The following is a 17,574-nucleotide window of genomic DNA, read 5'->3' as shown; positions in this document are numbered from 1 at the left end:
GAGAGAGCCGCCTCGGCGGGGACAACAAAGAGACCCGCGCGCGACGCCAGTCTATCGTGGTTACGTAGGGAAGAGCCTCTCTGCTCTTGCAACCCCACCACCACATGTGCGAATCTTGAATGCACGGGGGGTGGCGTTACGGTGCTGGCCGTTAATTCGTAATTCTAACCCCGGTTAACTCGGGGTCTCGCGGGGTGTCCGCTTATTCCGGGTGGGGCAAGGCAGGCAAGACTGTGTGGCGGGAACGCGAGGGAAAGTCGCGGAAGCAGTCTGTCGCTTTCCTGGCTCTGACTGCACTTTCACCCAGAGAGCTGAGACTTTCTGGAGCGAGGGAGAGAGGCGTACAGAGACACCAAATTACAACTTCTCCGTCTCTCTTTCTCACATCCGTGCGCGCGCCGTCTCACACTTTCCCGTGCATAATTTCCCTCAGTCAAGCACCTAACCTCTGCCCCCCCTTCCTCCGCCTCTCTCTCTCTCTCACACACACAAACACAGAGATGATGAACCACACGCGCGCGCTCTGCCCTACGCGCGCGCCCGCGCAACGCACACTCTCACACACAAGCTCCCGGCAGTCACAAAAGCCTGACTGGAAGCCGAGGGGCGGCAGCGTGGGCTTCTCTCGGCGACAAGCAATTTCCTCCCTTCAATTGCGGCGAGGCTTTTTGAGCCCACCTCTCTTTCCCTCGCCCCCTTCCCTTTGATTAGCATTCTCCTTGCTGTTGGGTTTTCGTGTGGTGCGATTTACCCCTCCTCCTTTCCCCCCCTCTCCCCTCTCTCCCACCCCAAGGACAAATCCCCTCCCTCAGTCGTCTCGGGAAGGGAGAAGGAGGGTGAGCGCGAGTGTGTGCGCGTGTGAGTGTGTGGCGGGGTGGCGGCTAGGGTGGGACTGAAGCGCCGCGATTAAGGCTCGCGCTCTCTCTCCGGAGCCGAAGCGGGCGGTCTCCAGATGCTGCTTTCTCAGGCACTCGGAGGCAGCCCCGACGACGAGGAGGACACGGCGCCGGCGGCCGGAGCGGCGGCGGCGGCGGCGGCAGCGGCGACAGCAGCCATGGACCAGCGGGCAGAATAAGCCGTGCGCCGAAGACACGGCATCCGCCGCGGGTGCTGCTTGTTGCTGCTCCCGCTCGGCCTGAAGCCAGGCGACTCCATGTGGTGACCAGAGGACTTTTCCTCGCCGCCACCACCCATACCCGCGCCTTTCTTTCCAGTTGCCCGTCCTTGGCCTTCCGGAGATGGGTCGGCGCCTCGGCTGAGCCAAGCCCCGCGCCCGTCTCCGCTGCGTTTGGGCAGGGCGCTCGCGGACGCGGAGCGCCCGACGACGGACCGAGGCCATGGCCGCGGCCATCGCCAGCGGCTTGATCCGGCAGAAGCGCCAGGCGCGCGACTTGCAACATTGGGACCGGCCCTCGGCCAGCAGGAGGCGCAACAGCCCCAGCAAGAACCGCGGGCTTTGCAATGGGAACCTGGTGGATATCTTTTCCAAGGTCCGCATCTTTGGCCTCAAGAAGAGGAGGTTGCGGCGCCAAGGTGTGTGTGTTTTGTGTATGTGTGTACGTGTGCGTGTGCGTGTGTGTGTGTGTGTGTGTGTGTGTATGTCCCCTATGCGCTTGTGTGTGCCTTGGAAGGAATGACCTGCGGTTTCCAAACTTGGGCCACAACTCGCTGGTAAAGGGCAAAGAAGGGGGGAACTGCTACTTCTAGGAGCTTTGTAGAGCTTGCAGTGCGAGAAACCTCCAACTTGTAGATTAGGGTCGTGCCCATTTTACAGGAGGGAAACTGAGGCTGTCTCTGGGTTAATTGTTCTGAAGAAGCTCTCTCCCCCTCTCTTAGTAATGTGAAGGAGAACCCTCGCTTTCAGTACATAAGCATGCTTTGGGACTGGCAAAGAAAGCCCTTGTCTTATTTAACCGCCTAGAATTGATTATCAAAACTGGATGCTTCCAGTGTGTTAAGAGGCAGCTAAGCTACGCTAAAAATGTCATCCCAAGTCTGTGGGATAAGTAATTGTGCCCATTGTACAGAAGTGGGAAAGGGATGTGCCCAGGGCTACCCACTGAATTGTTTGGATTACAGGCATTTAAAGTGCTTGGTTCTCAACCAAATCATGGCATTTGGTTAAGGCAAGGACTTATCCACAGTTGTTTAGATATTCTTGTCACACTCCCACTCGGGGTGTCAAAGAGAGGTAAATGAATGGATTCCTACCCACCCTTCTAGTTAAAGCTCATGGCTGAAATGGTAATTCTAGTCTAGGCTGGTAATTATTGGTATAGAATTGGAAAGATAATTGTTTCATATTAATTAATGCCAGATAAAGGGAGTGATACCGAATATGTGGGATTGCTTTATGCTACTTTATCTTCATTCATACCAAAGTGTCTAAATCAGTGTTCCTCCAACTATTTCAACTGTACTAGGTGGGTTGTGAATGGTCTGTAACTACAACAAAATACGTTGCTCTTCAATATCTGCTAACTAGATTCTAACTTGTGTCCCATCCCACCCTCTGAAGCCAAGGATAAAAAACCTGAGAGCTCTATACAGATTTCAGTGTATTTCCTACCCACTGCGTGGAGCAAAGAGTTGTGTATACTAATGGTTGAAAGCAGCCTTGGAAGGATAACATGATGCAACAGTAAATCCTCTAAACCTTTATTATTCCCTTTTGTTGTGCTGTTTCTTTGCCTTTAGATTTTGTAGATTTTTATAATTTATGAATACAAAGAAATCCCAGCATGAAGCAGCTCTAAGAGACAATTCATATTTGCAATGATCACCCATTGTTCCAATCTGAAGCACAATGTTAGGAAAGAGAAATGTGTTTTATAATTGTAATTTGTGAATTGAATCAAGTAAAAAAAATAATTATTTCCAGTGTCAATCTAAGTGCATTCAGGGCATTTATTTATTTATTTTTTAAGAAAGCAAGTTTTAATGAAGACACACACAGAGAAAGATTTCCCCTGAATAAATTGTATAAAGATCCATATAATTTTTTGTGTTTTGAGTGAAGTAATAACTAGTATGTAGTGTGTTCTGTATTTTATAATACATCCCATTGTTTCAGTATTAGAAAGCTGATAGCATGAGAAGGCAGGGCAAGCATTCTGGGGCACTGTCACTTTAAGAATCTACAGTTGTTGAAGTGGAGAATCCTCAGAGTGTTGAATGTGGGGGAACCCCAATTCCCACTACACCCTGTTTTTGCAGCCTCTGTAGCTTGCTCACTCCAGCCATGGTTGATTTTTAATCAGTACATTTCTTAACGCACTGGGAATGCTCTGTCACCAGTTGGAAAACCATGGACAGTTGTCTTAACACTACCTTTCTGAACCTTAACGCTGATTTTGCTGAATTTCTTTCCCTTTCTTTGGACAGTCTAGCACTGTGGGCTCCCCACCGTTCCTTCATTTTGTCTCTTTGGGCTGCTTTTAAGCACGGTTTATCACTAGGTGTGTGAGCCTCCCAAGGGAAGGCAGTTCAAGTAACAATAATTGGAGGAGTCTTAACTATATTGGAACTATATTTCAGGAGTCTTACGTATATGGATACACCAGGTGCATCATGCAATTGTGGATTTACATTTCTGGTTTTTCTGGTTTTACGCACAGTGCAGTGCACTCTTGGTGGTGGTAGGGAGCTGTTACACACACACACACACACACACACACACACACACACACACACATATATATATATATATATATTCCTGCTTCAGATGGATTTGATCAAAGTGCAAACAGACCATAAAATCAGTGTAATGGGAAATCTGATCTCTCTCTCTCTCTCCCTTGGATTTTTTTTTTTTTTTGGTAATTCTGGTTTTTAAAACTGCAGATGCTGTGACAAAGCTAGCATCATCCCTGCCATAACTAAAACTAGGAAGACCTCAGAAACAACAACAAAAACAACAACCCCTTCCCCTCTTCAGTTTAATTGGTTCTATACTTTGCCACTTGTACTAGCATGTAAGGTTTGCACTTCTGGGAAACGAGGTCCTTCCTATCACAAGGTGTATCAATACTGAAATGCTTTTCTTGGCTAAGAAAGCCATGCACTGCTTTCTAGGATGTAACTTGTACTTAATAAGAAGTTTCACTTATGGAAACGTAAACTAAACCAACACATATACGTTCCTGATAAAATTTAAGAATAATGTTTTAGACTGTTAAATTATTGCTGAAAGGGTGAATTAGCTTTTTCTTTTTTCTTTTTGGGAAAGCAGTGGCATAGCCAAGTGAAATTACCTTACAACTGCAACTAGTGACAATAAAATAACAGTGACACTGATTTCCACAATCTAGTCATCTTGTCTTTTTTAGTAAAGGTAGTGCAATGCTTATAGCTGATAGTCGCTGTATCTGCCCAAGAGCAGCCTCAGCGAAGCAACATTAATACCCCTATTTGTTGTCCTGTTTGCTTAGTTTTACACACAGTGATGCCACTTTATGGCCTTAGCAACTCAAGCATGCTTGATATCCACACATATTTGTTTGACTTATCATTTATGGGAGAGGGATTGTATTTAATAATTGCATTATATTTAAAATGAGCTAATCACTAAAGCTAGCGATCTGCTTAAAACATTATTAGATCATAAGAGTTGTTATGTGAACAACAATAGTGTAAAATGAGAAATTAAGGCGACTCCTTTAAGAAGGCAACCCAACAAGCAGAAGCAACAATTCAGGTTGATTCTCTATTAGGGAATGTTCCTTTAGTCATATGTTACAATTTCAGTATGTGGGACAGATCCAATCCATATTAGCGTAGCATAATGAAAATATTACCTTCACTTAAACCATTTGCATTTTTGTACCCTCTGTTTCATATACAAAATGTTTATAGAACCTATTTATAGAATACACTTGGAGAGTTTCTTGTATATTCTCCTAGAAAATGTACTACGGGATTTGTTAATCAAAACTGTCTTGTTTTAAGGAAAATTAAGAACATCGGATCCACTATTTATTATTGGTTCTAAACCACATTGTTGCCCTTACAGGTGATGACATATGTTTTGCCTGTCTTTAAAAACATCAATCTACTGATTCCCTAAACTTCTTTTTTAAGAAAGGGGTAGTGTGGGGTTGCATAAAAGATTGTTTAATTAAATTTGGATAACTATTAATACTTGCCACTTGTGTGGAAAAATATTGCTATGGTTTCCTATGATGTTTTAGGTTGCTAAATAATAATTATGAACCAGTTTTCCATGTTTGTAGATTCTGGGAAAATTAGTATTTGCCTTCTAGAATCAGGTGTTGATTTAGTACTTGCCTTCCAGTTGATTCCAGAAAGTTATAGATGAAGGGGGGAAACTGAATGCAATTAGAATCAGTCATAATTTTTGTACTGATGTTAGCAGAGCACATACTGAGCTTTTTCATATTGTATCTAGGGATGTTCCTAAAACCTGCTTTGATGGTATTAGGTTGAAATGCTTGACTGTCCAAATTTTGTGTGCAGTACATTTCGCTGATAGCAACTGGAATATTTCACGTATGGTGTGTGTTCTGGGAAGGAGATGCTTGCCATTTTATTGTTTTATTTCATCTTTTATCAAATGAGAATTATTTGTGCATGAAACTTTATCACTCTGCTTCAACCTTTTGTGTGTTTACTGATACTTGCTGTGCAATTGTAAACACATGTATTTTGTAAGTTATAATCCTATTGTTACCAATCTGGTTTACTTCGATGGGGGAGAAATTGCATTCAGTTTGCATTTAAAGGTCAACTTAATTCACACATTCTGAAACATATCTATAGTTCAAAATTCACACTTCCAGAAATTTTGTAATCTAGTTCTCCAGACAAGTGATGTGTAAAGAAATGCATAGACTAGGATATGGTGTGCATACTAATGTGTATATTAGTGAAAATAGCACACACAAAATGCATCGCATTAGGAGAAATTGCTTTACAGAAATGTGTATATTGAGATAATTTTGCTGTTTAAATTGCATGAAGACTTTTTTTTTAAAAAAAATTGCAAACTGATCTGGAAATGTAGAGAACTCTAAAATGGGGTGGGGTGGGGTGATGAGGAACTGAAGGAAACAAAAATTGACATATTTGCCCTCCCTTACTTCCAAGTAAACATGCTTATGATTGGGGTGTAAAATAATTACTTTCAAACAAGTTCACACCCACCCATACATCTGTTGGTTAATTTATATGTGGGAATTTGTACATTCGCCTTGCAAATCTGTATTGTAGTTTAATACACAATGATGTAAAATGTAATTTCTGTAGCAATGCAAATGGTGGGGTGGGCTGAAAAATCCAGAGCTCTACTGCTGCTACGCTGGTGAAAGTGCCACAGAACTTTATACACAACACGACAAACACAAAATTCACTATATATTGACCAATTTGACCAGGGACTGTGCCAGCAATGATATTGACATGCCACCCACACATGAAGGCCCCCTTTGAATGAAGGGGACATGCTCCCAACATCCACCTTGCATCATCAAACACAACTCATGCAAGGTGGTACCACCAAGTGCTCCCACTCCACTACCCCCATTGGCACAGCTAGCAACAACCCCAGTGCTTCCAGTCCCAAGGCATCCCTATAGGCCGGAGTTCAAATTCACTCATGCCACCTACAAGCAGTATTTTAGGAACACAGTACATGGGGAAATATAGAAAAGACACAATACAGCATCAATATATCTTCCTGGGTAGAGTGTCTACACCAGGCATCCCCAAAACTGTGGCCCTCCAGATGTTTTGGCCTACAACTCCCATTATATTTAGCTAACAGGACCAGTGGTCGGGGAGGATGGGAATTGTAGTCCAAAACATCTGGAGGGCCGAAGTTTGGGGGTGCCTGGTCTACACACAAATACACACACACACACACAGAGAGAGAGAGAGAGAGAGAGAGAGAGAGTTCTCCCATGACATGGCTTCAAGACCCTCAAGGGAGGGAATGGTTCCATGGCCAAATAACTGAAGGGCAGGGTTGAGAGAGGCAAAGGGGGCAGCCCTAGACACAGGCTGGTGGCAAAAGCAGCCTACAGTGGCTCACACCCCAACCCCAGTTTCAAGACCCACCAGGATCCCAGGAGCACGAGGACTGCAGGAGGATTCCTGGTATGGTGGAACAGCTCCTGTTTGATACATTGGAAGTCCCTGTACATACCACATTAGGAAAACAGGAGGCACGCATGAGCCAATCACCAGGAGTGTTGCAACCAGCCCTTTTAGCACACCCTTCCGACTGGCAATCCATGTGATCAAGACGCCCTCCTGCTATCAGTAGCAGATGGTGTGATAGGGCTGTACCACTTACCTGACCTCCCTCTGGCTGAGTCTGCTGTATACTGGGATAGATAGGCGTGTAGTGGCAATGAGGTCAGCATGGTGCAGATGTTCTGGCAAGAAAACTGCATTGGCTCCATTTGTACCATGCCCACCCTGCTGCTGCTGCCCTGCTCCCTCCCCCTCTGTCCCAGCATGCAGCAATGAGTAGACCGGGGGGGGGGGGGTCAGGCAAGTGGCACAGCCCCACGAAACCTCCCTCTCCTGCAAACTGACTGCCTTGTATAACCTGGCAGCAGCACTTATCCTATCTGTGCACTCTGAGATGCCTGACCCCCTCATAGTCAAGAGAACCACAGTAAGCAGAGAGGGGAGAGGCCACTCTTCTTCTTACCATCCAATCCTGAGGCCAGCTGAGACAAGATTAAACTAGAGAGGAGCAAAGGAGTACCTTTCTGCCCATCCATAGCAACAAAGAAACTACACACGTGACACAAAGTTCTTACTCAGAATATATGAGATTCTGAAAGGGAAAGAAGTATGTACAGTATAGGGTTGCCAAACACTCATCTCAACAAGGCTTCTGTGTCTTGGTCAGTGGTTTGACAGCAGAAGGGTAGCAGGCTTGTTGATCTATCAGGTACTAGCTCCGTACTGGGAGCATCATCCGTGGTACAACTGTCTGCAATTAACCTTTGCAAGGGTGTGGCAGCCTGCCTGGGGTAAACAAGCTCACAGAGGAACAGCCGAGAGCATCCTTGTTACTGCTTCTACAGGTTATGAGGTGGGACTGGCTGGTATTGTGAGAACTGTGAGATTGGTGCTGTGTTTGTGGAAGAGCTGCTTGTGGAGAACAAGGGGAGACAGAGAGACACAGAGAGGACAGCAAACAATAGATAGCAGCTGGAGTGCATAGTCTTTGAAACAGTAAGTGTTTGTATGAGCAGGTAAGAGATCGCCAACAGAGAGCTTACCTGCTTGCCTGTGTAGGTGGACACCATATTGCACCGTTAGAGCAATACAGTTCAGATCAGGCTCAGCATTTGTATGCATAGGCAAGGAATACGCTTGGAGCAGCTCCCCATTACAGCACGTGATTCACACTTCTCTTTTTTATCTGTGTAGGGCAGGGGTGGCCAACTCCCAAGAGACTGCGATCTACTCTCAGAGTTAAAAACTGGCAGTGATCTACCCCCTTTCAGGGTTTTTTCCAGGAGAAGGAAAGCCCCATTTTAGGGGTTCAGGTCAAAGTTGTTGAGCTATCTTTGGGGGGGGAGGAAAGCAGGGCAAAAATGCTGAGCTTTTTTAGGGGAGCCAGAGTTGTTGAGCTTCTTCGGGGGGAGCCAGTAGTTTACCAGTGATCTACCACAGACGTCCAGTGATCTACCGGTAGATCAGAATCTACCTGTTGGACGTGCCTGGTGTAGGGTATTCTATCCTTGCATTCCCAGCTGTTATACAGGAGTAGAGATTGGTGTTGGCTGGTCCTGCCTGGAGCCTTGAGGCAGGGTAGCTTCCAGGGTTCTAGGGGTAGGAAGTGTTCACAATGTGCAGAAACGTCTGGTGGTGCTTAGGACATAAATCTTCTGCGAAGTGATCTCTTTTTATGCTAAGTGTCCCTTTTTTATGCTAAGTGTCCCTTTTCCTTTCAACAGGGTTCCCTGTTGTGAGCTCAAAGTCTGTGTAACATCATTGATACAGCCCTGTGCCTCACCACCTATCATTTGATGTATGGTTTATGCGTAGTTTGTATTACTGGTAGTGTTGTGAGTGGGTGTTGAGTTACAGCATTTCCTATGTTCTGTCACGGTGACAAGGGCAGGGCAGATAATGGGGAAAGCGATTGTAATTTTGCCCTCCCATTGACACCAGTGGGATGGAAATTCCCTCTACTAGGTGGATGCAAAGTTTGCTCATTGACAGGGATGTGAATGTCAGTTGAAGCTCCTCACCCAGTTATGCCAGCATAGCTGGGCTTCCCCAAGGTCTTAGAGCAGCAGCAGTTATCAATTGAACTAAGAATGTTTCAATAGGTTTTGTGGGGGGTGGTGGTGCCTTTGCTCCTTTCTCAAACCGAGCAAGTGATAATTGGTTGATTCATTGGTTAGGAGTACTGAAAAGAGAATTCTTTTGCAGAATAAAATTAAGATACCTGTGGCTCGAAGCCTGTAATGCGATATTTTTATTTTTATTTTTAATTTTGCTGGTAGGGGCATGAAGGCAGGATAAATCTGATTTGCATTATATCCATAGTGCAGTGATCCAGTAAAAATGTGGCAAAGGAATCACTGACTGCACTCCCAATGGAAGTAAAATACTTTGGCACTGATCTGTCAAACCATACATGCACACTGTAGGTTTCACACAGACTGCTGCATGTGAAGAAAAGATGGCTGTTACTTGGATACAGCTGATAATTTGCTGCGCCAGCAGCAGCCAGGAAATCAGAGCCCTTTCCCCCCCAAATCTATTTGGTACAATATGCCCCAATCATTTTGTTTGGCAGTGTGGCAAATAACACATCCTCTGTTGCAATTTTTAAAATGACCCAGTTGCCCACACATACTGTACTTACATGAGTCAGTAGTGCCCTAAAAAAAGAGGAAATAACCTTTTCCTACCTAGTCTCCTGGAGGCAGTACTTACTCACCACCAGCAACTAGGCAAGTGGTTATTTACAAGCCTGCAATTATCTATGTAAATTGTACATCTACCTTTTCATGTCAGTTTGTCTTCGATGCTAAGTTAGTGTACTTCATTATATGCAATTTTCTATTTTGTATTCATGTATAATTTTAGTGATGCAAAGTGGGCTTGCTGTAAAAATGTCTTGTAATGAAGCATGTGTTCCTCAATAATTGCTTTCCGTAGCATATACTATATATTTCATCCATTGCAATTTTATTTTCGCAGCTTCCTGCTGTTTTGCTGCAAAGTTTTATTTTGCTAGAAACGCCTTTTATTTTATAAAGAGAGCTCACCCATTTTTATTATTTTTTATTATTATTTTCCATTTTTACCAGATTTATACAAAAATCCCTCTGAACTATGTACTAGATTGCCTAAGGACTACAATCCTAAATACCACACTTGGAATAGTCTGTACAATTCTGGTCATATCACCTCAAAAAGGATATTGTAGAGCTCTTTAAAGTAATCTAACCAAAAGTATCAGGGGGTTTGAGCAACTCTTCTGTGAGGAAAGGTTACAACATCTGAGGCTTTTTAATTTAGAAAAATAAATGATAGAGCTGGTGCATGACATGAAGAAAGTAGATAATAAGATCCCCCCCCACTGGCACCGCCCCTGCTCATTCTCCCATAATACTAGAGGCTGGGGCCATTCAACAGAACTGAGTGTTGAAAGATGCAGAACACATAAAATAAGATTTAAAAATTCCTTCCAGTAGCACCTTAGAGACCAACTTAAGTTTGTCATTGGCATGAGCTTTCGTGTGCATGCACACTTCTTCAGATATGGAAGAAGTGTGCATGCACACGAAAGCTCATACCAATGACAAACTTAAGTTGGTCTCTAAGGTGCTACTGGAAGGAATTTTTTTAAATTTTGTTTCGACTATGGCAGACCAACATGGCTACCTACCTGTAACATAAAATAAAGTTCTTCTTCACACAGCACATAGCTGGGCTATGGAATTTACCCCCATGAGATGTAGGGATGATCACTAACTAGGATGGCTTTTTAAAAGATTAGGAAAAATTATGGAAGATGCCTCCAGTTGCTGGAAGATTGCCAGTTGCTGGAAATTAGAAGTGGAAAGAATGCTAGTTGGCTCAAGTCCTGTCTGCAGGCTTCTCATAAGCACCTGGCTGGCCACTGTTAGAACATGATAGTTTCAAAATGTTTCAGGGGGTTTCGTCAAACTGTTTTTCAGGGAACCCTGGGTTTCCTCAGAGGTTAATCAAAGGTAACTCGGTGTGAAGATCACTAATGGTAGACAATCATCCCTAAAAAAACAACAACACACAGTTTAATCATCATTACCACTACAACAGTGATAAGACAAAGGTGGCAGATATAGGTCAGGATTATCCTCTTAGATTTCTGGGTGATTTCCATCCGATTGGCAAGAGGGGATTGACTCTCAAATGCTTAACAATAGCAACAACAAAAAGTATTTCCCCACCTAAATTAGACTGCTGGAATAAGGAAAGCTAACTGGGAGTGGACTTTTGAGCGAAAAGACTACGGTATCTGCTCAGTTCAGTTGTGATACTGAAAACAAATCCCTGGGCTAACATTATGTCCTTTGTACCTGGGTCTCATTGGTAAATCTTAGAGTTATGGTAAATATAAAGCAGATCTGAGAAGTCTGAAGTCTGTCCACTTATACCCTAAGATAGCCTTCCCCAATCTAGTGCCCCCCCATATGCCTTGGACTACAACTGCCATCAGCCTCAGCCAGCATGGCCCAGTGGTTGGGTAATGGGAGTATAGTCCAATTATCTGGAGGACACTGGGATGGGAAAGACTGTTCTAAGAGGTTACGTTCTCAGATCAAGCACAAGGTTCAATATATTTTGCCTGTAAGCCATCCCACATGAACTGTGACTCTTACAACATGCCTCAGGACCCTCTAACAGGCTGTGATTCCATGTGAAAGGTTATCTCAGTAGACATGCCAGTGTAGAAGCTGAAGACTCTGGGAATTTATCTTTGCCCTGGCCAGGTGCCGCTATTGGTCAGTTGGTCCTGCGCCCAGGAGAATGCCCTCTAATTCCTGACGCCATTGGCCAAGCATCAAATAGCACTTGCAAGATTTCTCTTCATATAACAGCAGCTGAAGAATGTAAAAACGGAAATGTTTTATTTGTGTGTGTGCGCACGCGCGTAAACATTTACACATAGGTATATGTGCACACCTACCCACTTTATAATCAATCCCCTCCAAGCAAATTCCATTTTTTTCAAAAGGAGGTTAATTTTGTGATTGATCCATAAAACTTATGCAATGCCAAGACAACTCTTTGACTGGATTCTGGAGTTGACAATGAATTCATGCATATGGGCATCTCGGGTCACAAGAGAGATATGAAGGGAATTTGGTTCTCAAAGAGCAGGGGCGGTATTTGCAATACTTTTGAATAATAGCAGTGTCATCAGTCTGGTGGAATAACAGTTCTAAAATTAGACCTTTGGAAATGAAAAGGACTTATTTGATTTTTAAATAGCATGCTTTATAGTGCAATCCTATGCATGTCTATTCAAAATCAAGTTCCATTTATTTCAATGGGGCATACTCCCAGGTAAGTGAATTTAGGGTTGCAACCTTAGTATCTTTTTACCACCTGGGGCTTTTATGTAGGCCATGTGATTAAGCCCCATTATAGCTAACAGGTCCTAGATACATATAAATGTGTACAGCTAATATTTAGATCTTAAATAATATGCATGCATAATATGTGTGACTGTGAGAGCAGAGTGACTTTCTGACTGATCCTACTGTAGTTTGTCAAATGCGACTTGTGCCATGAGGAAGTGAATGGGAATTTGCCTTGCCATCAACTTGGTGTTATGGTTGGGGAGATGCATCACCACTCACTTTTAAGTACAGATGGGGCTAACCACAGCTAGTGTCAGAGGTAAGCGCCATTATGCACCTACCAAGTCCCACATCCTTTGGGGGGGGGCACATAACTGACCCAAATTGTTGAAAATTCACATGCAATCTTCCCTTCCTTCCTACAGAGAAACAACATGAACCAATTTTAAGGTCATGGTTATATGGGAAAATACCACTCTAAACTAATATAACTGCCAGTGACAACCCAAAGCTATGCCCTCAAATGCCACAATCATAGAAAATGCATCTGGCCATTACTACTGACTGTATTTATACAAACAGCATGGGACCACATGGTAAATGGTGGACTATAAATACCTATAACCTAGTCCACACTCTTGCTTTTCCATATGATAGTGGGTACAAATCTGGCCAAGAATAACTTGTGCTGCTCATATATAAGATAAATAGTCTTGTATGAAGTGGTCATTTAAACTAACCTGGTGCCTTCCAACTGTTGCTGGACTAGAGTTTACATTGTGCCTGGCCATTGGTCCAAAAATTCTAGAGAGGACCAGGCTAGGGGAAGCTTCTTCAGACTATACTTATTTCTTCTGAAAAAAATGTAATAACCTATCTTGAGGGCAATTGTAATGCAAAGATATCTTGGGATACCTTTTACATTTTTCAGAAATAGTCTGGATTCCCCCCTCCCAACAACCCCCCCCTTGATGACTTGACAGTTTATTATCCCCACAGTCCACTTCTAGTGTAGTGTTTGGTGCTCAGGAGATGCTATAATTGCGTTTATAATTGGTGTTGATAAGATAACATTAAAAAGATCAAATGCTAGAACAGAATTGCCATACCTGCTTTTAAAGTGGCTAATAGGGGGTTTGACGACAGTATAGATCTCTGCTGGATCCATCTGACTGTCCTCTTGAAGCTTCCCAAAGAAGTACATAACAAGTGCATGTAAAAACTCCAGCAAAAGATCCTAAACCTCTCAGTAATGTGTATATGAACATTGGCTGCGCACATGTGAGCCCAGGTAGACACTTGTAACGACATTATGTGTTCATGTGTCCCAATCACTGTGGCTTAGATTTTAACATGGTTAGGAAGGAAGAGAAGAAATGGAGGAAAGAGGGAGGTGTATGTGGAATGACTCTTGAGTATGAACTAAAAAAGATTGCAGCACAAGAATATAGGAGAAAGCAATCAGAAGCTGAGAAAGAATGGCTAGACAGAAGCCTATGGAAAGTAATTTGCTTCTGGCATGATTGCCAGAGAGTCTGTGATGAGGCTGTTCCTGCATTTTCACCTCCTGTGGTTTTTGACACCTTCCCCTGCCTGCCCCACTCCAGGTGTCCACTAAATTTTCCTTTCTCCCTTCATTGTGGGTTTATGGTTAGCTGGAAAAGGAAGCAAACTTCTGATGTGCCCTAGTTCCCACAAGTAAAAGGTTACAGCGCATCTACATACAGTATTTAAGTTCTAGAGACATTTCCCCCTCTGAGCTTGGGAGGGGGGGAAATGGCTAAATAAATAAAGTTGATTGATTTTATTTAAATGATTTCTTAACTCACTGAAGGCAAAAGAAACCTGTAAGCGATGTGCAACAAATGACATCATATAAAATGCATTATGTTAATATCAAATGAAGACTCCCTGTTAAAACAGCATTATGCTCTTCAACTAGCAATACCTATAATCATACAAGTTGCATTTTCAAATGTGCCCTGTCTTTCTCAAGGATATCCTTGAGGTAGCAAGAACAATTATATAGGTATTAAATGCTTTATCACCACCAGATGGAAGCGGGGTAGCATACATTACCATCTTAATTGTAAATTTTAATATTACTTGCTGAAAGTTATGTTGGTGAACATTGTAAATTCAGGAAAAAAAATGTTGCTCCCTTGTCTTTAATTCACCTATAAATCTTTTAATCATTTTTAGACTCTATATTTAACCCTGTGTCTTTTTAAAAATCTAACCTGTAGCAAAAATGCAGGCTGCACATTACATAATCTGCTATGGCAACATTTCACTGTGTAGTTTTAATCTCCCTGCCATGACAACTATGAGCAGGAGAATGGATCCACTCCAGCTATAGTTAGTTCATACTCGAAATCAATGGGGCTTGTTAGGCATGACTAGCTTATTTTCTATGGGAATGAAAGGCTATTAAATTTAGCTAGATCAGGGCCTATGTACTCTGTGAGAAGAACAAGAATAGGAATCAGAGCAGTAACATGAAGGGTTGCTTAACAGTAAATTAGTGGCATTGCATCCCTGAGCCCCTTTCACCTAGATACATAGCAAATTTTGTCTGCTAATTTCATTTGGCAGATGTTGAGCCTGTCTACTTCTCAGTCTTGTCTCACATTTTGACTGCCACACTTTCCCAGCCTAATTGTATCAAATTTATTGGCGCATCTGTTGATATTTGGGAGTACTGATGCAATTGCACACATTTAATATTCAGGGACGGGGCAGCAAAACCATGCTGAGTTTGGGCATGCAGAATCATGCAGGAGGGTTAAAACTGCAACACTGAGAGATGAAGAAGAGATTAAATGGCATAGTAAAGGTAAAGGGACCCCCTGACCATTAGGTCCAGTCGTGACTGACTCTGGGGTTGAGGTGCTCATCTCGCGTTATTGGCCGAGGGAGCCGGTGTACAGCTTCCAGGTCATGTGGCCAGCATGACAAAGTTGCTTCTAACAAACCAGAGCAGCACACGGAAACACCGTTTACCTTCCCGCTTTAGCAGTACCTATTTATCTACTTGCACTTTGACATGCTTTCGAACTGCTAGGTTGGCAGAAGCTAGGACCGAGCAACGGGAGCTCACCCCGTCGCGGGGATTCGAACCGCCGACCTTCTGATCGGCAAGCCCTAGGCTCTGTGGTTTAACCCACAGCGCTACCCACGTCCCAAATGGCATAGTATTGGTTGTCATATTGCAGACTTAGGGTTTTCTGGTAAGATACTGAGGCTGCAATCCTTCCTTGGGAATTAGTAGACATGTATAGAATTTTGCTGTATATTTCTGGGGTTCAGTAATTTGAAGAGTGGGTGAATACTTCCAGGACTGGTATGAGGCATTTTGGTACCTAAGGTAAAGAACATTTCACATATAGAGGCTAAGCAGACTGGCACTTAAATTTTACTTCAGCACTGGTGATGCAACCCACCTATCTGGATTAATTGCTACCCTTGTCCTGTATCAACAACCACACATATTACTTAAAATAAGCGTGCATTGAAATATTTGCCTAGTTATTAAAAAATACAAAATGGGTAACTACAGCTGCTGTCTTACACCCTGTACATAAGCCCCACTGGACCCTGTGAAACTTACTTCTGAGTAATCATGCATAGGATTGTGCTGTAAGGGTGCAATAGCACTTTATGTAGCCAGCAAAAGGGTGTTGCCACTTAAAACAACATTCTGATAGTGTGTATTTTCCACTCTTCCCCAAATTGTGTTGGATCCCTTGCCCTATGGGATAGTATCCTTGCATTATACATTTTGTTGCCCACACAGTATCGGCTGTCGACTGTGAGCACATGGTAATGCAAAACACAATGACTTCATGCTCAAGAATCCCATGTTCCAGGAAAGGAGTGATGGGAGACTTTACCTAGGAATGCCATTTCCAATGGTAGCCCCATGTCTGGCATATCACAGTTCTGCCCCAGGTCATGTGATCTTGACTGTGTGTTCTAAGAAAGCAGTGGAGAGTAGAAAGGGGTGCCAGTGGAAGACACATTTTCTAGGGCAAGGCCAACAATTCGTGCGTTCTTTCCCAAATGATTGATGCTTTTGGGGAGCAATGTAGGGGAAGCTGAGTTTACAATTTAATGCATTTTTAACAGTTTGAAACTGCAGCCACTAAGTGAATGGCTAATGATTTAATATAACCATTTTTCTTTTTACACCTATTTTATTTTAATGTGTAATTTTCTCCTGTAGATAGTCCTCATTCCTATCCACCTTTTTCTTAGCAAGGGCGTTTTCTCATCACAGTGTAGGAAATGCTGTATTTTATTGTCAAACTCTCAGCTCCTTTAGGGATGTGTTGAAATAGAGTAAATTCAAGACTCTTGCATTTAAATTGTAAGAAAGGGCTACAGTTTTTTTTATTATAATTATAATTTGGTTCTTTCATTTATTTTTATTTATTTTAAGACTAATTTATACAATCACTTGTCCTGGCACAACAACCACTAAAATCACTTCAGACTTTGATTGCTTATTATTCAAGGGGACTGAAAGAGATTCAACAACCTTGACAAAATCATTCACAAACTGTTAGCATCTGTCTCTTTCACCATTATTTGTATTGTATTCCTGCAACACCATGGTGCTTCACAGGATACTATAAGTAAAAAGGTGGCTTTGTTTAAGAAAAAGCTCGGGCTTATAGGAGCTTACAATCTAAAGTTTAATGACTGGGAGAGAGAATGGAAGAATGTGAAGAAATGCAATGCATACTTTTGGTGGGGTGTGTGTGACAGGGGTGTTAAACAAAGGCTGCCTCTATAAGGTGAGGCTTTAGGCAAGGTTTGAAGAAAAAGAGAAAGCATAGAATCATATAATTATAAAGTTGGAAGGGATTATAGAGATGTTCTCTGAGAGAGTTCAAGGCATCAGGGAAAGCATAGGAGAATGGACATGTGGTTTATGGCTCACATAAACAGTAGCAAAATTGTCTCTAATGGGTGAAGTTTACAGTTCCATTGAGATTGTGATTTG

At 42.9% G+C, this 17,574-nt stretch overlaps 1 protein-coding gene across 3 annotated transcripts in view; it reads left to right on the top strand.

The window, feature by feature from the left end:
- The window catches only part of FGF14 (fibroblast growth factor 14), a 291,424-nt gene that overhangs the window by 190,453 nt on the left and 83,397 nt on the right, over positions 1–17,574 (top strand). Inside the window, exon 1 of one of the 3 annotated variants that reach the window (XM_035114704.3) lies at positions 531–1,533. The exons of the other annotated variants lie outside the window; for them this stretch is intronic. Coding sequence (XP_034970595.1) covers positions 1,338–1,533 — 196 coding nt within the window. The 5' untranslated portion in view covers positions 531–1,337. Of the gene's footprint in view, positions 1–530; positions 1,534–17,574 lie in introns of those variants that run through there. 3 annotated transcript variants of the gene reach the window in all.

This window comes from Zootoca vivipara, chromosome 4, assembly GCF_965207765.1.
Source record: "Zootoca vivipara chromosome 4, rZooViv2.hap1.1, whole genome shotgun sequence".
Classification (NCBI taxonomy): domain Eukaryota; kingdom Metazoa; phylum Chordata; class Lepidosauria; order Squamata; family Lacertidae; genus Zootoca; species Zootoca vivipara.
The sequence above is the reverse complement of the archived record's forward strand: the minus strand, read 5'-3'. Positions and strand labels throughout refer to the sequence as shown.